The sequence below is a fragment of the Electrophorus electricus genome, chromosome 15 (genome assembly GCF_041902795.1).
Source record: "Electrophorus electricus isolate QZ-2024a chromosome 15, ASM4190279v1, whole genome shotgun sequence".
Classification (NCBI taxonomy): Eukaryota; Metazoa; Chordata; class Actinopteri; order Gymnotiformes; family Gymnotidae; genus Electrophorus; species Electrophorus electricus.
The window spans coordinates 5,713,486-5,735,000 of NC_137511.1; the positions used below are offsets into that span (position 1 = coordinate 5,713,486).

A 21,515-nucleotide genomic window follows, 5' to 3' on the forward strand; every position below is an offset into this window, starting at 1 on the left:
TCCTAGATATTTGAATTACTGTACAAACTGATAGTAGTTATAATCCAAGGTTATAAAAACTAGAGGTTTCTCTCAAAGTTAGTCTCTAGATGTCAGGGACTGCCAGTGTGTGAAGCTCTTGTGTTTTATCCATGGTGGGTTCTTCTGGGTCCTTCCACTCTTTTTGCTTTCTGGCTCATTTGAGGTATTTGGTGTATTTACCTCCTACTGAAATATTAGAAAATAAGAATGTGTCAGAAATTGTTAGTAGAGATTCCCTCAGAAACAAATTTTTGGCTGACTAAATTTCAGTTGAGCCATTTATGGTCACTGCAGTTGCCTTGTTTAAGCAATAGTCCAAATTCATACATGCAGTTTTATGCAGGGTTTTCTCTTTCTGAAATAATGCCACACCATGAATTTGCTGAATTAAACTGCAATCAACCTGTCCTGTTTTAAACATAAGCTTCTCTTTGTTGACAAAGTATAATAACAATTAAAGATGGCAGAACAAATCCAACACCTACAGGACATATATTTTACCTGTCCTGCGAGTTCTGAATGTGTTCCTTCTTCATAGTGCTGCTTGATGGGAAGAAACTTCAAACCTACTCTATTGTACAACCAGAAAGTCTTCTGCACCCCTTTTCCCTTGTGAAGACATAATCCAAGATCAAAATTGTCCCACATGTGAAAGAAACGACCATTCAAATGACACCTCCGTTCATGCAGAGCAAACCTTCAGCTCAATGTCTCCCCTTTCCTCCATTTCAAAAGAACCAATCTTCAGGAGAATGTCAGCAGTGCTCTGAGAGATGTGAATCCTCAGTGCTGCAAGCCAATCAGACTCCATCATTAAAACCAAAATAGCTCAGATGTTCTTTATTTCAATACATATCAATAAGTACACAAAATGTTTGTCCAGCCAAAATAAAGCTGATAAAAATTTAAGCTAAACATTCGAATGAGGATCTTACGCAAACTACTGCTCTCCATCCTGGATGCGGTGTTCACTGTATCCCCAAACAAACAGTACCGGGGCATGGTAGTCCCCACCACACCAGCCACCACTGGACCTGTTGGTGACAGTGCACAGGCTCAGCGGGGCGCCCAAAAAAAAGAACAGACGCTCGACGGGCTCAATATGAAGGTTTTAGTCGGGTTTACCAGAGTTGATTCCAATCCTCAGAGCCAGCCTCTCGCTGGGCATGTGTCTGATTCGGAACCTTTTAATAGCGCTTAGGAAGTGGATGGCCATGGTTGCGATGTCCTCTGCATGCCTGCTGCCATTGCTTAGAGGCAACCCACTTGCCACCATATATGCGTCTCCTATAGTTTCCACCTTACATGAAAGGCAGTTACCAGATTACCCTGACATGGCTTTTTACACTTATGGCATTTAGCTGACACTTTTTTCCAAAGCAACTTAGACCAAGTACAACTTGAGAAATTGAGGGTTAAGGGCCTTGCTCAGGGACCCAACAGTGGCAGTTTGAAGCAGCAACCTTCCAATTACAAGTTCAGTACCTTAACCACTGAGCCACCACTGCCCTTGTGTTTACCTTCACATGCAGTATACTGCACCACACTGCTTACAGAAAACTTTATATATTATTGACTGAATTATCCATTAATGTTATGTATGTATGTATGAACAAACCCTAAGAAGTCATGCAGATGTTGCTTCGCGTACCTTATATACATCATAGAGTTTGATGATCTCATCAAACAGGCTGTAGAGGTCGTTGAGCAGTGTGACAACCTCCAGGGCTGAGCTGACTGAACACATGGTGGTGAAGCCCACAATGTCCGAGAAGAAGATGGTCACAATGTCGTAACTCCGGGGCTCCACACACTTCCCCGCCATTAGCTGCTCTGCTATGTATCTGGGAGGAATCAAAGGTTTAGACATAACTGTAGTAATGCGTTAGAGTAAAACTGGAATATAAACCTTAATAACTCCGACAAGCAATTTTCTCCTATTCTTGTGTCTGTTACCTGGGCAGCATGCTAGAGAGAAGCTTATCAGCTCTGCTCTTTTCTACAGTGAGCTGATTGGTCCTCTCCTCCACTACTTCCTCCAGGTGATTGGCGTATTTCTCAAGCTTGTTTACCATGTTGTCTAAGATGTTTGCATGGCTGAAAATTGGCAAAAAGAGGATTAGAAAAAAAAAACTAGAAACATTTTATATATATATATATATATATATATATATATATATATATATATATATAAAATTTGGAAACTGGAAGAAAAATAACTTTTCTACACTCTTTTATATATATATATATGTATGTATATGTATATATATATATATATATATATATATATATATATATATATATATGTATATATATATATATATATATATATATATATATATATATATATATATAAAAGAGTGTAGAAAAGTTATTTTTCTTCCAGTTTCCAAATTTAATTGCTGCCACAGCACCAACTGGCAATGCAAACAGATATTAATGAATTAGTCATTAATGCATCAGTTCGTTAGTGTCCATTAGTATTAACATGCCTTGCCACTGGAAACGACAAATGCTTATTTCCTAATTCTGAAGGTGTTCAACAAACCGATCAGTGATACTTCTCTTGGTTTCTCCGATGTAAGGCTGATTACTCTCATAGTAATACAGTAGCCAATTCTTTTAGTTATTTTATTTTATTCTTTTAGTTATTTTAGTGGCTGTGTTAATAAATGTTCATGTTGCACATCTAGAGCAAATAATCATTTATTTCACTCTCGACAAGCATGTCTTTGATGTTTTTCTCTTGTCTTGTGTCTTGGAACTTTAGAACCCCATGGAATGAATGTTATGATTTAAACATCTACTTTTTCACATATAAACTTGTTTATATATATATATATATATATATAAGAGATAATCCTTGATAAAAGCAACTACCAAATTGTATAAATACAAATATATATAATAAATTTTATATATATATATATATTTTGTCACCCATTGTCAGAGCGTGATGGAGGAGAGGTGGATGTGAGATCTGTGTGTGTGAGGTGCACCTCTCTGGGCTGATGTCTCGTAGGCCTCTCCGGATGGATGTGAAGGGGGGCCTCTGGTCAGGGTTCTCACTCCAGCACGCGTTCAGCAGGGCGATCAGTCCATCATCACACGTCTGAGCAGACAGAGTAGGTCTCAGGGGCTCACCTGCTAGAGGAGTCCTCAGCTGCCTGATGATTTCTGCATATCGTATACAGTGCAACAATGAACCGCACAGGCATTTGTCCGAATCCAGGGCACATCCAATAAGGCTTTTCTCTGAAGACCTTTACAATGTGGCTCATGTAGAATAATAATCAGTACATATATTTTCTACTTATTTACATATTTCTACATACTTACACTGTCTATGATCTATTTCTGTGTTCTGAATGTGACTTGAGTGAAAATGATGAAGGGCTATGCATGTGCAAATGACTGGTGATGGAAAAGAATACACCATGGTGCTCATTTTGGAGGAATACTACAATTTTGCCATGACACTGAGTTTTAGCCTAAATAAAACTGCACTTGTCAATAGGATTGCAATGTGACTGCATAGGCACTCAGACAGGGAGCTGCCATTACCTTTGGGCTCCAGCTGTATGTCATGGTAGGGGCCCACCTCTGTGCTGTAGATCAGCTCCCGCATGATGATGGCAAAGCTGAATACGTCGCCTTTTTGAGAACCGTTGAGGGGCAGGTGCACCTCCCTCAAAAGCTCTGGAGCCGTCCAGTACATCTCTGCAATTGGAGATGAACTTTAAATGCACCCTTGAATGCACCCTTATCAACCGAGCCCCCCTTTTACTGTAATTAGCACTTTTAAAGTAAGTGTCGTTAAAGCACTTACATTAATGTTAAAATGCCACTTTGCCTAAACTGTCCTTACATCCCTGATAGCTGCAACTAAAATTCCCTGAAGAAGAAAGTCTGTCAATGCCCTGGGCTGTTTGCTCCAAGAACTTCAAAATAGATTACAGCAACTTTAATGACAGAAAAACATCTAAGCTCAAATGTCTATGATAAAAATGTATTGGTTCCTTTGTCCAGAAACAAATTTCTAGAAAACACAGACCTTCATATTTGGGATTTTCAAGTGCAATCAGTTTGTGTTTGATGCCATGTTTGAACTCCCAGAGGCCAAATCCCGAGAGTTTGACCTGCAGCCGGCTGTCCACTAGGCAGGTGGTTGGCTTCAGATTACCGTGAGACTTCAGACTGCTTCTGTGTATGTACTCCATACCCTGCAGAGAGCGCAGGGCAGCAAAGCACAGTAGGGGTGGGTATGTGATATCATGTAATATGGCTTCACTGTACTCCAGGAATACAATATGAATAGCTTGCACAAACTGTGTGGATGATGCTGAAACAGACAATACGTGTGTCCTCAGTTCTTACTCACATTGACAATGTCATAAGCAAAGGCCAGTTTAAACATCCAGTCTAACTCAACTTCACTGTTCCTGAGAACATCCTGAGAAAAGAGCAAACATACAGCCCAAGTTATGTTTGCTATATGTCTAATTGTTTAGGATTTATTATGCTACTGTAGGTGCATGTCACAGCCAGGTTAAAGTGAACTCTACCTTTAAGCTCCCTTTCTTGCAGTACTGCATGACAATGCAGACATTTGGGGGTTCGTTACACACCCCGAAAAACTGCACAAGGTTCTCGTGTTTCAGCTCCTTCATCTGAAAGTATATAAACATTTTTTTTTTTAGCCGTGTGTTAGATACTACCAGACCATAACATTTTATTTAGGTATTTAACTTCTTTTACCATAGTGAACTCAGCAAGGATGGACGGTTTATTGAGGTCACGCAGAAGTTGATTCTCCGGGTATTTGATACCTACATGATTTCCCTTAGTCGTGATCAAATTGAGAAGGTTTGCTTAGGATATAGGGATTTAATCAGTATTTCAGTGTGAAAATGGAAATCTGTGTTTTCATTAACCTGTGATAGTAAGGCAGACTTTGTGGTCGTTTGTACCTGGTACAGACCAACTGTTGTGTAGATATTCTCTCTTTCGTTTTTGTCCTTTAGAGCATAGCTGTTATTTGACAAAATTGTTTGAGAGCCTCCGCTTCCACTTTTACTCGGAGTTGTATTTATTGACAATGCCTGCACTCCCTGTAAAATATCATTTAAATATGTAAATTATGTCTTTACTGTGTGTGCGTGTCTTTGAGTGGGTGCGTATGCTGGCTGTCCAACCTTGGGCTCTGAGATGATGGTGATATCACTGTAGTTGATGAGCCACCAGTATGAGTCGTCTAGTCTGGTCTGCAGCCGGACCTTCTGCAGGGTGAGGAGTGTGATGAAGACCAGTGCAGCCACTCCCAGCAGTGGCATGGTCACCAGCAAGACAACCAGATAGATTTCTGAGTCAGCAGAAATAGGACATCCCACAATCACTTGGAGTCTCACCAATGTTGCACTGCTAATACAGAAATTAGTATCAAAATTTCAGTGGGATAATACAGTCCTCTTATTTCGAATTTAGTTTACCATTGTTTAGCCATTCACAGCGTTCATTGTCAAAACCACACTTTGGGTTATCTGTTGGCAATTTCCCTGTTGGCCAAATCACACTTGAAAACTTTGGTGTTGTTCTAAAAAAAAAAGCATAAAGAGGCATGCAAAGTACACAAAAAACTTACACTTTGACTGTTGAATCATCAATATTAAAAGCATGGATTGCCTTACTTGATCAATTTGGTATGACTGTCAAAATTTAAAATGGGGACAAATTTCACAATGTCTTCACTTTTTTGCAAGTCATATACAGAGTAGTCTGTGTTCCTGTCTCCATATTCATCGAAATGAACTAAACCGGAGGCCCCTGCAGAGGACATTTAACTGAGTTATTTCCTCAGTATATCAGTCTTCATCATTTAAATATCAAAAGACAGAAAAAATATATATCGTGATGTGTTTCTGAGTTTTCTGAGCTCAGATGTGCAGCACAACTTACCGTTGAACTTGATGCTGTTTTTGTCTCTGAGCTTCTGGAGAAGTTCTCGTCCATTATGGAGATCCCTGCCTTCTTTGAGAACCTCCTTCAGACCCATGGCGTAGAGCAGGACTGCATCATGCAGATAACTAGAGTACGGGCTTACCTGTGCCATCAGTTAAAGACACATGAACACTGTCCGTCCGTGGAGCGCATTATTGTCCATCGAAGCGTGCAGGTCTCACCTCCTTTTCTGATGTAAGGTTGCTATGAAAAGGGGGCCCTTTCAACCTCTCGTAGACACGTTCATAAAAGTCGCAGTAGTCATAGCCATCATAAGCCTTCTCAGCAATGACAAACACCATTTCAAAAGCCTTTAGTGCAGCTTTGTAGTTGTCTTTCATGGCATATCTCCATAGGCTATCCTAATTGAAGAAAGCAAAATGAAATAAGCGATCCTGAGTCAATTATATCTTCAAAAAGCTAACAATATATAATCCTTTTGCTTTAAAGTCACAGTACTAATTTGTTACATTTCTTAAAGTTGGATTTTTCTTTTTTCAATTTCAGTTTCATCAATACTATTATTATTTACAAAGAAAAATAGGATGTACAAACTGTTTAGACATTTAACTTTATGCCATCGGTCACAGGTTTTGGCATTCATTGGCATTTAAAACTGAACTTGTGTACAATCTATTTGGTATATTATTTACAAAATACAGAGCTAATGATTTCTCCTTTTGAAATATCTAACTGTGGCTTTAAACCTTGAACCAGAAAAGGATAGTAGTATCAGAATGATCAAATGATGGATGTAAACACTATTTCCTCTATTTCCTTGTTTAGTGTTTCAAGGACAAAATTAAGTACTAGGGTATACTGTTTGAGTGTTTGATTTTTAAGGTGATTAAAGGTGACTCTCAAAAAGGTAAATCTCCATTTTAATTCCTCCTTCAAAGACGATTAAGTGCGCAAGAAGAACAACAAGCAACGTGCGTATGTTTAATAGGTGCATAAATAGAGATTTACCTCTTTAGGGCTTCCTCATGGGTTACTCACCACATTGCCACTGACCTCAAACTGTTGTATGAGAAGGAAAACATACTCTCCATTCATCAGACCTTGTCTCTCGGCCTCCAGAATCAGCTTAACGGAGTCCTCGGCACTACTCAACAGCACAACCACTGGGGGGGGGGGGGGTGTGAGCAGAGCAGGACTGTGGAACTGTGTGTGGAGGTGCATAAGGACCTCCCAAAAACAAGACACAGACCTGCATATCCACCCTACCCCAAATGTAGTGTCAAATATATTAGCCTTGTTATATGTGTAAATACTGTGTAAATACTGTGGGCATAACAATGATCTAAAAACTGTGGTCATATTAGCCTTTGATATGAAGACTACACACTGGCACAAAGCTGTCTTATAGGGCATTTATAATGGCTGCAGAAAATTTCGGACTCACCTCCAGAATGTTAATCTTGCGCCATTCATCAGTATAAAAGCCCATTATGAGGGCACAGGGGTGGGCTGTATATAGTGATGCCTGATGACATTCCACCCACTAAAGAACAAATCCCGCTATGCTCCAGTACTGTGCCTAGTGGCAGATAAAGCCCTTACTGGGTAAAGGACACACTCTTGGCTTAATGGACGTACCTCTTGCAACTTTGGAGATGTGTTGCATGTTCTTCTGCATGAGATGAGGGTCGCTGGGATCAAACTTGATGGTGGCCGTCAGAGTGACCTTGGCTTGGAGTTGCTGTTCCACAGATTTCCAGAGAGCATCCAATTTGTCCCATGTGTTAGAATCGGCACCTCCCCCAATTATACCAACATGCTTCCACCCAAAGAACTCCAATACCTTAAGCAAAATTTCTCCTACTCTCTTAAGTGGAGGCACTACTTTGACGTAGGTATCGTAAACAAGAGCATTATCCATTTTGGATGTCTGTCCAACAAAGGCAAACATTGGGATGTTCCAGGTAGAGGCAATGAGACCAGTGACCTAGCGCACGTGAAGAGAACACGACACAGTTCATTATGTGTAGGCGTTTAACATGTAAAAAGTGCCAAGTATCAAGCATCTTCATATCTTTGAAATCATGCATATTGGAACTTACCTCTGCCTCTTCGGGACACGGTGGACCAAAGAGCGCCGATATATTCTCTCGCCACATTTGGTCGATGAACGCTCCGAGCGAAACTTTTGCATTGCAGTCAGTGTCCACGTACACAAAGTCAAGAGTATAATTTTCGAGGAAAGATGGATTGGAGTTGATTTTGTCGATTGCGATCTGGAGGGCAGAGGCCAGTTTCAGAGCACTGAATGGATAGGAGGCATTTCGGGGGGCCTGTAACCCTACCAGCAGCTTGTTTTGGTTTGTTTGGCTACAAGCCACAGAGGTGGTGAGTGTAGAAAGTGAAAAATATAGGAGCAGCCACCATCTGCTATGCTTGGCTTCTCCGGAGTCTGATGCTCCTGTCATCTTATCTGCGCTAAGCCCAATTAGATCGTCTGTGAAATATCCAGGGAGATTTAAACGGCTGTGTGGATGACGTAGCACTGTCTCCTTCTTCCTCTGGGAAATTAATTTTAATCAAGCTTCTTGCTGTTAGCACTTGCATGACCTGTAAATTACAAACTTTTATCATATTCAGCATTTGATTTGATGCAAATGTCATGTCATAATCCAAATGGCCAAAGCAAGCCAAAGATCATTTTGGGTGTTTTGCAAAAGATCACATTGTGATTTTTTATAAATACTGTCAGTGCTTGCATTAATGAAGTCTGCTATTTTTTAAAAATAATCATGTAACAACATCAAGCATTACAATTGGCAAGAAGACAAACGGCAAGTCTTTGACATTACTGAGCGACAAACGTGCCTGGTTACAAACGGATAAGTGAGAGACCCCACTAATGAAGTCAAAATACACTTAACTGTGTCCACTGACAACCCTGGCATTGGACTCCACGTGGCACAGCTGCAACTCAAACCGAACTCCCTAACATAGAATGCCCCTCTGCAATCCTAAGTAGTGATGACTTATTCTTTTCCTTTTTATACGATTTATTTATTTCAGTATTTAATTATTTAAATGTCAGACGCTTTCAGCATGTCTTAGCATTTTGCTGATGTGCGTGATTACATTCTTTTCATAATTTTATTAGAAAACCATTAGATTAGAAAACCAGAACAACTGTGAAAGCTCTTTTAAAGCACTGGGGAGGATTTTTCCTCTGCATCACAATATGGTCTTTTCTTTTGACACATAACGGGTAAGATGATAATGAAGAGCATGTTTAGTAGATTTTCAATGCAAACATTAAGACTAGATTTGTTAAAGGTTGTATATTCTTTCACCTTTGACCCGTTAGAGGCAGCGGCAGCCGGATGTCCATCCTGTGGCAATATCAGGAATATGGGTCTTGCTTTCTTCTACACTTTTTTCCATGCCACCTTTTATCAGAGCCAGATTACGAACCGTCCAAAGGTGCAGCTTATCTGTTTCCTCTGTCTCCATTACAGTCAAATATCAAAGTTCAGCAGAGACACCGCCATGTGGGGGAGCTGCCATAATAATGTGGTGGAGAAGGAGTGGAGAACCTGGTGTGCTGACATGGTCACGCCCTGACACGCTTGCTTGCAGGTGAAACGCGTTAATGACAGCAGCTGGCTCAGGGGCCGATCTCTTGTTAGCGTCTTCCGACTGATGGCAGGTTTCCTCTGCAAAGCTGTGAACCGTGTGCTGAGTCAACAAACACTTGTGTGAAAATAATAAAGTGAAAACGCTGTCGGTGCATCTTCTTAAGTGTGAGAGTACTGGTTTTCGTGGAAAACCATTAAAAAACCTATTAAAGTCAGCACTAGGTTTAAAGTGTTACCCCTGCAGTATCCAAACACCGACTGGTCTTGAAGGGCTGAATGTGCTTCTCAGAAACAACAGAAGTGTTGTCATTCTCATCAGCGAAGGGAGCTGACCCCAGGACAGTGCAGTGTTGGCTTTGTCGGGTATCGGAATGGCTTTTAGGTAAGTGTGCTTACTGAGTACAGGGCCAAAGCGAGAGGATTCCTAAGAGAGAAGGCAGTGGTGGCTCAGTGGTGAAGATGCTTGACTTGTAAGCAGAAGGTTGCTGGTTCAAACCTCACCACTGTTGAGTTCCCCTGTTGACCCTGAACAAGACCCTCAATTACTCATGCTGTACTCTATCCTAATTGTAAGTCACTTGGTGGGGGGGGGGAGTGTTGGATAAATGTAAATAAGAGTGGAATGGTTTTATGTGAACTCTGAAACTTTTGGCCATGTGAAATATCGATGTCAGACTGACCTGCAAAAACAAATTCACTACGTGAATCTCTCTTCACCATTCTTTACACGCACTGATAAATGTTAGTTGGCCTGATGAAAATAGAAGCACTGGACATAAACGCCTACTTAGGCCAGGACACTCGCGCAACATCCTTAATCAGGTCTGTTCTATCAAAACACTGCCACTCTGTTTACATCCAAGCTAATTCTTATTATCAGGCAACAGATAGCAGTCGGAGTTCAAAGGTCATTTGTGTACTGTGAGCTATTTTATGGGACCTGTGCACATGCCTTCTCCGGTTTTGGGACTGACAGATCTGTCCAGGACTCTCTCTGCCTCATTCAGCCTCCAGATTCACTTCTCAAGGGACACAGCAGACTCGTGCAGGACACACAGGTATTGGACTGGGGATTGGGCTGGAACTCTAATCCCAATGTTTTTTTTTTATTTTTATCTCATAATATTCTCATAGTACATTGGCAGGGTGCCAGATTTGTGATGCTGGGCATCTTTGTCACAACAGCGGTCATTTCGAGTCAGTTTGGAAGATACACTCAATATAGTTTGGAAGATACGCTCAACATACAAGGTGGCTTATATTAACTGATTGAAAGAAGTGCTTGAAAATGTGTCAGTGAATTTCGGTTTTGCACTGAACTGGCTGTGTTGAAATGATGGTGTAATCATACAAGTGTAAATTAAAGACTAAAGAAACTTAACACAGAACTATCAAAGGATGAAAAGTATACAGTTATTTAAAATATGCAGTATACACTGGCTGTGACATGTTTGTAAATGTGTTCTATTTATAAAGATGCTGTACAATGAAAGGACTTTGTAAATATATATTACACAATTATTAATGAAATCCCCAAGAGAAAAATTCTCTGGCAGAATGATATCACATTATACACTTTACATGCATGCAGTAAAAATGTAGTTCGCACCTACAGCCACAGATATGCAGAAAAAAATAGTTTGCATATAAGAGTTTGTGGCTGGTCAGAAAATATTTGCTAACCACATGTTCATAAGACCCATTCTAGTGTTCTCCTGACTCCCCACACATTTGACTCACCTCATCATCTGATTACTAAACCCTGCAAGAGTCTAAAACAGGCTTGTAAGAGAAAAGAGAGAGAAAACCATGAAACTGTAAATGTATTTCCTCACTGCGCCAGCACCTGTGTGGCCATGTCTGCTACTCAGCTGTGATGTTTGCTACGTAATTAGAATGCACATTACAGTGAATCATATTGCCCTTCAATCTATTGGTTGACCACTCACATTTTCCACCCTTCAAGATCAAAGATCTTCCACTATCAGCAGCTTACAGTAGTAGCCTTGCTTTTTATGTCCTCTATCTATCTAACATTCATTATACATGCTTATCTGAAGTGTGATCTGACATGCAGCACTTTGAGACAAACACAGCTTAGCTGTGATTGTGCTGACTTCTGCACTTTTACTGTGTTGCATACTACTCACCTGCTCACGATGTTAGATTTAGAGGTGCACTGTTCTGACCTCCCTGCTCAGGTGTGACATCATGAAGTGGTTGTTCGAGGTGCTTTTCTCTCCCCTCCCCACTCCGGCGACAGTCGTCCTGTTTGGCCTGGGCGCTCTCGCCCTGCTCTACCTCAACACCAGGCCCAAACCCCTGCGGCCGGCTGTGGATCTGAACCGGCAGACTGTGGGCATTGCGGTCAGAACGTTTCTCCCCTTTTGCAGACACGGGTCTGGCATGCAGACACGGGTCTGGCACCATTGCACATGTTTTACCAGCACAAAGCCAAGACGGCGACTGACATATGCTGACATCACACACATAAATGAGCCGAGAACTGGTACTGAGAACTGGGATGCAGTTGGTATAAAGCATACCTGCTTACAGAGCCAGTTTACTCTGTTTACACTGCTTTGCAGGGCGGAGCAAGGAGGAGTGGCCTTCTGGAAGGTGACGACCTGCTATCGTATTTACACGAGGATGCAAGGACTCTATATGAAGTTTTCCAAAGGGGATTGCATGTCTCAGGTAGGATGCCACCAGTCACTCCTCACCAGGGAATGTAATACTCTAACCTAGCAGCCGGCCCTCAGACGCTGCGTGCCCCACAAGTCCAGAGCTCATTTGGATTTGCTCACATCCTGTTCACTGCCCTCGGTTCGAACACACACGACTGTTGTGCCTAATCAGTAATGTCCACTGTGCAGGCAATGGACCGTGCTTGGGGTTCAGGAAGGCTGGGAGGCCATACCAGTGGCTGAGATACAAACAGGTATCAACACTGCTTAGGCACAGCAGCCAGGGCTTATCGTGGGCATAAGGGGATGTGTGTAACACGACTGGTCGTCATGGTTTCTGCAGGTGTCAGACAGGGCCGAGTACCTGGGCTCGGGGCTGCTTCACAGGGGCCACAAACCCTCGCCGGATTCGTACGTCGGCATCTTCGCTCAGAACCGACCGGAGGTGAGGCTTCCCAGGATGCAGGCACTTGAGTTGTTATTACATTCTTCGGAACACTTTCAGGGCCGCCATGTGGCAGGCAAAGGGTGAATGACTCGTGTGCCATATGCTGGCTGGGTTCTTTTTCTTGCACGCAGTGGATTATCTCCGAGCTGGCCTGCTATACGTATTCCATGGTGGCGGTTCCTCTGTATGACACCTTGGGTCCCGAGGCACTGGTTTTCATCATTAACAGAGGTAATTAATCCTGCTTACCTTTCAGCTTCATTAGAAGTGTTCACTGGAACAGATAACACCTAACTGAGTTCCCCTAGGTTCAGTCATTAAAGATAAAAGATTAGCACATCTTTCTGCTTACATGTCTTTTTCACAATAGTGAAATAAATGTTGTGTTCCAGTGGGCCCCCTTCATGAGCTCTATTCACTGTCGTTTCTTTTAATACACTAACTCTATGATGTCTGTCTTTCCTCACCGTAATAGTAAAGATTTGGGTTTCTGAGCATGGGCCCGGATAGGGTCATAATTATATATTTTTTTCCTGACTATTTTCAGCAAACATATCTACAGTACTCTGTGACAAGCAGGACAAAGCAGAGACACTTGTTGCTAACTGTGAGAAAGACCTTACACCCATGCTCAAAACTATCATCATCATGGACCCGTTTGATGCTGCTCTGACGGAAAGGGCCTCAAAGACTGGAGTGGAAGTCCTGCCTCTGAAGGATGTGGAGGTGCATTCACACTGTACCCTTACCCATATGGTGCTGTGGTAACTTGGGATTCCAACAGTTTTTCATTTTGCATAAACTGTGTTAATGTATGTTTGTTCCTTCCAGGCTCTGGGCAAAGATAATCTTCAAAAGCCAATAGTGAGGTTTTTTGCTGTTGTGCCTTATAAGTACAATTTTAAGCAATAGAAAAGTGGAATGATTGGTATAGAACTAAAATCTTATATTTTCTATCTCCAGCCACCAAAACCAGAGGACTTGAGTATAGTGTGCTTTACCAGTGGAACTACAGGTAAGTGTATCATCCTTTAAAATTCCTGCCACATATCACAGGTTGACCATTAAGGATATTAGTTACTTGATGTTTGTGATTTTATTTCTTTATGTACTTACTTATTTATTTACCACAGCAGCTGACCCACTTATTGTGAAACCTTGTCCTGCACAGTGTGTGATGTTCCAGAAAACACGTTTCTCATCCTCTGTTCCAGGTGATCCAAAGGGAGCCATGTTATCCCATGAAAACGTGGTCGCAGATGCTGCCAGCTTCGTTAAGAGCTTCGAGGTACTGTACGCCCTTGTGCGCCGGGGCTGCGGCTGTTCTTAGTGGGGAGAGTTCAGGCCCTAATGATGCATGATCCGCCCCTGCTTCCCCAGAGCGTCTACACTCCGCTCACCACCGACGTGTCCATCTCGTTCCTGCCGCTGGCTCACATGTTTGAGCGGGTCGTGCAGGTATGGGGCCTTGCCCACGTTCTGCGGTGGATCGGGATTTCAGTAACACATATGTGTTTTCGTGCCTTTCCATTTGTGAAGCTCGTGGATGGTGCCACAGAGGAAGTCAGACTGAAGTTCAGGCGGGGTTTGCGTATGTCTCCCAGACAGTGCTGTACGGTGCCGGTGGAAGGGTGGGCTTCTTCCAGGGTGATGTCAGACTGCTGGTGGATGACATGAAAACACTGAGACCCACTGTTTTCCCAGTGGTCCCACGTCTTCTTAACCGTGTGTATGATAAGGTACTTTCTGGTTCACCTATCGTCCTCCCTCGAGTATGTACACACACACACACGAAACCCAAGGTTTCAGACTGGGCTTTAGGTTAGCAAGATGTACTCCATGTGATTGCTGATGTTATGACCATTAGACCATTTATCCCACACAGGCCTTTTCACTGTAACGCTGACCCCCACCCCCCACCCCTACAGGTCCAGAGCGGGGCACAGACTCCATTCAGGAAGTGGCTCCTGAACTTCGCCATTGAAAGGAAACATGCGGAGGTGAAGCGGGGCATCATCAGGAACGACAGCATATGGGACAGGCTCATCTTCCGCAAAGTGCAGGTATTCCCACAGGTGCAGGAGCTCGGCTGGCTCCCCCGCTCCTCAGAGGGGAGGACTGGCAAACAGCTGAAAGAAAAGGGGCTTTGAGTTGCTAGAAGGGATTGAGATGGAAATGAAGGTGTGCTTGGTGGCTGACTTTACTTCTTGGAGGGAGTTTCCTGAAAGTTTGTATTCCCCTCTCCCTCTCTGCCCCTCTCTCTCTGCAGGAGTCTCTGGGGGGCTGTGTGCGAGTGATAGTGACAGGGGCCGCTCCCATCTCCCCCTCGGTTCTCACCTTCCTCAGGGCATGCCTCGGGTGCCAGGTGGAAAAACCTTCCTCCATCTCATCCTCCTTTAATGGCTACTAGGAAAAACGCGGCACAGACCTCTGAACTGCATCCTTGAGATGCAGAGGCTTGGACTGTGTGAAAAGTTTTACTGTTACGAAGTCATCCGCAAAGTGCTCACCTTAAAATGGGGGACTAAAGTACAAACTTAAACAGCTGCTTAAGCTCCACTTCTCAACACATTATTGAACTGTTGTAGCTCAGGCCGGCCCAACAGTAGATACTATGACCGTTGTTATTGAAGCCAGGGGTTATAAAGGTCATAAGAGTACGGGTGGTCTATTGGTGACCCTGGGCTGACTTACGTCCCTGGCCTGATTTCCAGATATTTGAGGCATATGGCCAAACAGAGTGCACAGCCGGCAGTACCATCTCCCTACCTGGGGACTGGACCACTGGTACGTTTTCGTTATGGTAACGTTTGAATGTTTGTACTTTAACGGCGTCCTCAGCCGACCTCAACCTTTCTACATGCATAATTATTCAACATTGTTAACACTGTCTGTCTTCTCTATAGGACATGTTGGCATACCTGTTCCATGTAATGTGGTCAAACTAGTAGATGTGGAAGAGATGAATTATTTTACATCGAATAATGAAGGGGAGGTAACATGGATACGCTGGCGATTAACAGAAAGCTTTGTCAGGGTCAAAGAGAACTTTGAGAAGGTCATTCCTAATACTTTGTGTCTTAGGTTTGCATAAAAGGGAAGAATGTGTTCAGTGGCTATCTGAGAGACCCAGAGAGGACTTCGGAGGCCCTCGACAAAGATGGATGGCTACATACTGGAGACATTGGAAAATGGCTCCCGGTAGTGTTTTCCTCTTTTGAAATAAAGCACTATGTCTCTATAGGAAATTAAATCAACATCAATCAAATTGACTACTCTCAAAAAAATCTTGACTCGTCATGTATTAATTACAAGCATCCGCTTAATTTGCAAGAATGGGGTTTTGAAGATTATCGACAGGAAGAAGAACATCTTCAAACTGGCCCAGGGCGAGTACATTGCCCCTGAAAAGATTGAAAATGTTTACATACGGAGTGCCACAGCTGCACAAGTGTTCGTTCACGGGGACAGTTTGCAGGTAAGTGCCACCTCTTCACTCCCTGCTACAGTAGCACTCCAAGTACACTGTGATGGAGTACTGAGAATGATTCAGCACATACTGCATAAAGCCTCCTGTGTGTGTAGTCCTGCTTAGTGGCCATAATAGTGCCAGACCCTGAAGTTCTTCCTGCTTGGGCTGAGAAGCTGGGAGTTAAAGGCTCACTACAGGAACTGTGCAAAAACCAGGTCTTTTTTCCTTGACGTATAGTACTTCATACGCAATGATTAATAACAATTACTAATACATATTATTATTATTATTATTATTATTATTATCTTGGATTATTACTGTGAAAGGAAAATATTTCTTTGCGCCATCTAGTTTTTGGAGATTTATAGCATTTAGAATAAGAATGATTTTTTAACAAATGTCTACATACTTTACATTACAGCAATACATAATGCTCACATGAAGCACACTTTGTAGAGTAAAAAGCCAGTTTGTTTTGTCCTTTACAGCAAATTAAAAAAGCCGTACTCTCAGACCTCGTCAAACTGGGCCGAGAAGCAGGACTCAAGTCCTTTGAACAAGTAAGTGACATTTTCAGATTTAAAAATATGGTGCATAATACTCTGATGACACAGCGGTGCTAATCCTTAACTCATACAGTAAACACACATGTGATTTAATAGAAATGTGCAAATGTGAATGAAAAAATATGATTATTTTGACTTTTGTGTATCCCTAAGGTTAAAGATCTGCACCTGCACCCTGAGCCATTCACCATAGAGAACGGTCTTCTCACTCCAACCTTGAAGGCCAAAAGATCTGAGCTCATTCAATTCTTTAAAGACCAGATCACCAGTCTCTATGCTAACATGCAGTAATGTATCTAAGATGACTGCAGAACATGGTTTGAGTTCCACTGACCTACTGGCCTCTGAGATACAACACAAGCACTGTTCATACACAAAACTTGGGTGAACCTGACCATGACCTCCAAACCATGTGCAATATTCTACTGCAAGTGTGGACAACGAATTAATATAATTAAAGATGTATTTAAAATATGCACTCATAAAAGGAATTATTAAATGATTATTTCCTTTGTTGTTTAACATGAAAACGAATGTTTTTTGTACAGAGCAGAATTGTTTATTGTTCTTTTTTAAAATCTTTTTGAGGCTGACATCAGTTTTACAAAAATAATCCAAAATAAAATTAAGGTATTTTTCTGTACAAAGAACACAGAGAATTTGCATGACTAAGACTTTGTTACAACTGACAAAGGCATTGCATAACAGCATAGACATCAAAAGGAGAGAGAAAGAAAACCGAAGATTCAAGTAAAATGATTGCTCATCTCCTAAAAAGAAAAGTCTTATGTCAGCATCTTGGTGGACACCAACCCCCTTCTCATTATCATCCATCATTAATCAGATTAGATTTGGAGATGTTATAGAGGTACAGAAGTTCCCTTGAGGAAGTGGAATTTGCTGGTTTGAGCACTTATTTCCATCGCCCTTCTGTGGTGTAAGTTAGGACCGCCACTGGTTAGGACGATCGACAGGCTTCAGTCGGACATCGGCTGAAGCTGGAGCGCTCAACATTTTGCATGTCTCCTTCCTGCAGTATGGGCATCACAAGCATACACAAGCACAGGAAGTACAGGAAGGCGCCGAGTTGGCAAAACCTGATTATAGTCTTTCTCCCCTACGCAAGCGAATGGTAAACTAAACTCCAGTGGGCTACTTGTCTTTCTTTTCTTCACTTGCTGCTGTGTTATTTGCTGAGTCATAGAGACACTTCTCCACACATCGCCGTGGAAACCAGCCCCTAATGCGAACTCCAGCTAAAACAGGAGGGAAAAGGAAGAAAAATCACTTTAGTACATGATGCAGTTATAGACACATGGCATGAAATTGTTTACAATCTTCAATATCACACTGGTTAACAACAACTACCTTTTGTCTGTTCCTCATCCAAAACTTTGTCCCCATACATCCACCACCTAAACATTAACACACACACACACACACACACACACACACACACACAAGAACACACACACACAACCAACTTCTTACCATTTATTTTCTTTATTATCTCTTATGTTATTATAATTTCCATTAGTAAAAGACGTGTTATTCAGAAAGCTGTTATTGACTCACTTGGTTCCTCTTGTGGCAAAAATGATCTCGCCTTTAGTGAGTTTGATCCTCGGTTCCTCTGTACAAGGCATCCTGAAAAATGTGATAAGGCCCATCCTGATTGGGCAGCAAGCCCCGTTATAGTCCTCCACAACTCTGTACTGGACCTAAGGGCCACAATTCAGCCTGGTTATCTAGCCATTTTATGTCAGTGCTGCCCTCTTGTGTCCAGCAGATAACATGACAAATTACTCACACTTCTCACACGCTTGTCTGCCTTTTGCTTCAGTTGCTCAATCTGAAAAAGAGAAAACAGGAACATTCACATTTCAACTGTGGTGACTATATTATTGGTGTGTAGTGTTGATAAAACTTTGAAGCTGAGAACATACAGTTAGAGTATACTGGTGGCACTTCTCATTTATAGGCCATTCAATGCCATTGCCCGCTGGGACACCAGACCAGGTGAACACCTGCTTAAAGTTCTCCCACCGACTACACAGGTCATAGGGGAAGATGAACTCCTCTCCAGTTTGGTAGTACTGGATTCGATCTTTGGCCTGAGGGGGACACTGAGACTTATAAACTGGAAAAGCAATGTCAAGATCTAATGTAATTTATCAAACTATGTTAAATATTTGTGACTCTTCCACAAACTATTTTACCTGAATGCTACAGAAAGTCACACGTGAACATGATAACGTTCCCATATAGTACACTGTGTTACTGTTCAATGCTTATGACAAAGAAGGGTGTTTGTATTTGTAGCTTATAAAGGCCATTTACAAGACTGTAAAGACAGGATATATGCTAGGTATACTGATACAGTGAAGCAGGCTAGAGCTCCTGGACAACTAAAGTTAAGCAGCTCACCTTTTCCTCAATCCATACTTCAATTGAGGTTTTGTTGCGCATTATCACTTTTAGCTAAAAGAAAACAAAGTGTTCACCAAACTTGCAAGAACATTTATGGCATTTGGCAACAACACATCCTGTAACACTTCTCTAGCCACGCTGGATACTTTCACTGAGAAATGAAAGGATTACCTGGTTTATCAACAATGTTTCATTGCTTCATGTTACATTTAATTAGTTTCAGTGGCTGTTGGACTCTGCCCTACTTTTGCTCAACACCCGTGGGCAAGCACGCTAGCAACCTGACTCAGTCGGTGTGACTCAGCACATGTTCACACTGGCAGGTATTATTTAGATTGGTGCAGGAAACCTGCTACTCAGTCAGCACACTGACAGCTGTACCTTCATAAACTGCTATATGCAAGGCTCACCAAGAAATGGTTGAGAAGAGTCACCAAAATAAAGGGTTTTACCTGAATGAAAAACAGCATGCCCACAGCAATGGTGGTGCCCAACGCCAGGCCCAAGGCAAACAGAGTGGCAGCAAAAGCCGCCACTCCGAACGGCATTATGGGATAGTGGAGGCGTCGCGGAGCACTCATGTCTAGCTTCACCGTGCTCCAACCAAAAGAGATCTGTGACAGAAGGGCAGCATAAGAACAAGACTTATTCATCGCTCAGATGATGAATTACGCCGACAGGCTTTGATGAATTTAATATTTCAGTGTTTTTGCAGTGACAAATATGTGATCCATCTCTGGAGATTTAAATGAAAGAAATAAACACAAAGAACACAAGTCAAATAAGAAATGAATAAAGGAAATTTCAGTCATTCATCATGAAACATAGAGTCAATGAAGAGATGACAGACCCGGTCATACAGCTGGGTGTACATCGTCATGATGAAGATGAAAGCAGCGTGTATGCACCCCAGTGGGGCGAGGAAGAGGAAGGTAGTGAAGTAGGCATGATTCAGATGCCCACAGCAGTTGTTGATCCAGGGGCAGTGGTGGTCCATTTTCATCACACACCTGAGGACACGGAGCAGAGACATTGCACTACAAATAATATATTTAAGTAATTCAATTGTCATGGCAGACACTGTAAATTGTAAAATGCTTCCTGTGTTACTTTCCTAACACTGTACAAACATGGCATTTCTAGTTCATCTGTGATGCTGTAAGTACAGTTAGTTTCAAAACAACACTGAAGGAAATGCTACCTGTTACACTTCCTGCAGTGGTGAGACCTTGGGGCTTTATAACCATGGCACACTCTACAGAACTGTAAGTACATAGCATCTCGTTGATTTTCCTGTTAGAGAGAGGACGGCACGTGACCAACATGCAGCTACATTACACTAAACAGAAATGGGTTACATTAGATGAGGAAAGAAAACAATCACAACTCCCTATAATACACTTCAAAATGATTCAGAAAGTATTTGAAATACCGGTTTCCACGCCGACGGAATATATCCAGGCCCCACAAACATAGCATTAAAGTAGTTATAGAGAATTAGGACGGTCCAGTTGATGAGCATAATGAAGTTAATGCTGCCACCTGTGGTGTCCAAGGGCCAGTACCAGATAATGGAGTCCAATATGGCCATGGAGGAGCACACAGCAATAACAGTGAGAGCAACAACTGGACCCCAGTGACACAGCCTCCTAAGCTCATGGAGGTTTTCAAATACTATAATAGCTGACAGAAAGTTCATTGTGTGTTCCTTCAAATTTCTAAAGTTCCTTGAAGTGAAAAATGTAGCGGCTACATATGTTGCCTTCCTCTAATGGAGTGAATTAACCACGGGGAGGACAGCAGGTATATTTTCGCCCTTCTCCGAAACCAGCGATTAACTGTTGCATGTGTGGCGGCAGGCGTCCGAGTCTTTGAGTCTCCGGGCACACTAGCGCCTGGCATCCTTCCTGACCGCCTGCTTGTGCTAGACCTCCATCTAGAGAGACGAGAAGACGGGTAAATGGTTAAGATCACTGGTTACCTATGGGGATTAGAAGAGGCTCCACCAGCTAGCTACATAGGCTTAACAACAGCCCAACAGATTGTTTCAGGGAAATTTAATTACTATTTTTTTTCGCTTGTGACTATTAAAATCCCCTTTGCAGACTGTTCAAATCTTTACCAACTTCGTGTTTCTAATTGCTGTTCAGCTTTAAATAAAAAATATATATTCGACGTTATTTCCAGCTGTGTTCTTTTGACTAATCGTCTGTCGTGCTTTGCTAAAATTGCAGTGTACAGTGCATGACCGATTCTTCTAATGTGCATTATACTTACCATATTATTGAGCTATTTTACAAT

General features: G+C 42.1%; 3 protein-coding genes across 5 annotated transcripts in view; 1 reads left to right on the top strand and 2 right to left on the bottom strand.

Moving 5' to 3' along the window:
• Positions 1 to 97: 97 nt before the first annotated feature.
• Positions 98 to 8,447, bottom strand: gucy2g (guanylate cyclase 2g). Its single transcript, XM_081697996.1, has 22 exons — positions 8,082 to 8,447; positions 7,618 to 7,966; positions 7,033 to 7,142; positions 6,201 to 6,380; positions 5,977 to 6,121; positions 5,709 to 5,844; positions 5,511 to 5,614; positions 5,217 to 5,383; positions 4,992 to 5,132; positions 4,780 to 4,863; positions 4,587 to 4,691; positions 4,403 to 4,474; positions 4,076 to 4,244; positions 3,586 to 3,741; positions 3,021 to 3,198; positions 1,978 to 2,118; positions 1,673 to 1,865; positions 1,147 to 1,321; positions 957 to 1,055; positions 719 to 810; positions 523 to 630; positions 98 to 207 (listed from the first exon to the last, which is right to left on the bottom strand). Exons 1-22 carry the CDS (start codon positions 8,445 to 8,447, stop codon positions 205 to 207), a joined length of 3,273 nt encoding a protein of 1,090 aa, XP_081554122.1. The 3' UTR covers positions 98 to 204.
• A 3,375-nt stretch (positions 8,448 to 11,822) lies between these two features.
• On the top strand, positions 11,823 to 17,161 carry acsl5 (acyl-CoA synthetase long chain family member 5). Its single transcript, XM_027026233.3, has 20 exons — positions 11,823 to 11,978; positions 12,200 to 12,308; positions 12,488 to 12,552; positions 12,642 to 12,743; positions 12,878 to 12,977; positions 13,294 to 13,472; positions 13,578 to 13,610; positions 13,710 to 13,761; positions 13,961 to 14,034; positions 14,127 to 14,204; positions 14,351 to 14,485; positions 14,675 to 14,809; positions 15,016 to 15,111; positions 15,461 to 15,533; positions 15,653 to 15,741; positions 15,831 to 15,947; positions 16,081 to 16,224; positions 16,332 to 16,433; positions 16,707 to 16,778; positions 16,938 to 17,161. Exons 1-20 carry the CDS (start codon positions 11,823 to 11,825, stop codon positions 17,073 to 17,075), a joined length of 2,049 nt encoding a protein of 682 aa, XP_026882034.2. The 3' UTR covers positions 17,076 to 17,161.
• A 176-nt stretch (positions 17,162 to 17,337) lies between these two features.
• The window catches only part of zdhhc6 (zDHHC palmitoyltransferase 6), a 4,643-nt gene continuing 465 nt past the window's right edge, over positions 17,338 to 21,515 (bottom strand). The window contains exons 1-11 of one of the 3 annotated variants that reach the window (XM_027026223.3): positions 21,492 to 21,515; positions 20,647 to 21,150; positions 20,416 to 20,507; positions 20,065 to 20,224; positions 19,667 to 19,828; positions 19,212 to 19,265; positions 18,731 to 18,898; positions 18,595 to 18,636; positions 18,360 to 18,505; positions 18,153 to 18,199; positions 17,339 to 18,040 (exon numbers count right to left, since the gene is read on the bottom strand). The exon at positions 21,492 to 21,515 is cut by the window's right edge and continues 403 nt beyond it. In XM_027026223.3, the coding sequence (XP_026882024.2) occupies positions 17,937 to 18,040; positions 18,153 to 18,199; positions 18,360 to 18,505; positions 18,595 to 18,636; positions 18,731 to 18,898; positions 19,212 to 19,265; positions 19,667 to 19,828; positions 20,065 to 20,224; positions 20,416 to 20,507; positions 20,647 to 20,913 (1,242 nt within the window). In that variant the 5' untranslated portion in view covers positions 20,914 to 21,150; positions 21,492 to 21,515 and the 3' untranslated portion in view covers positions 17,339 to 17,936. Of the gene's footprint in view, positions 18,041 to 18,152; positions 18,200 to 18,359; positions 18,506 to 18,594; positions 18,637 to 18,730; positions 18,899 to 19,211; positions 19,266 to 19,666; positions 19,829 to 20,064; positions 20,225 to 20,415; positions 20,508 to 20,646; positions 21,151 to 21,491 lie in introns of all 3 variants that reach the window. The other 2 variants (XM_035533515.2, XM_081697091.1) reach the window with 2 other exon arrangements.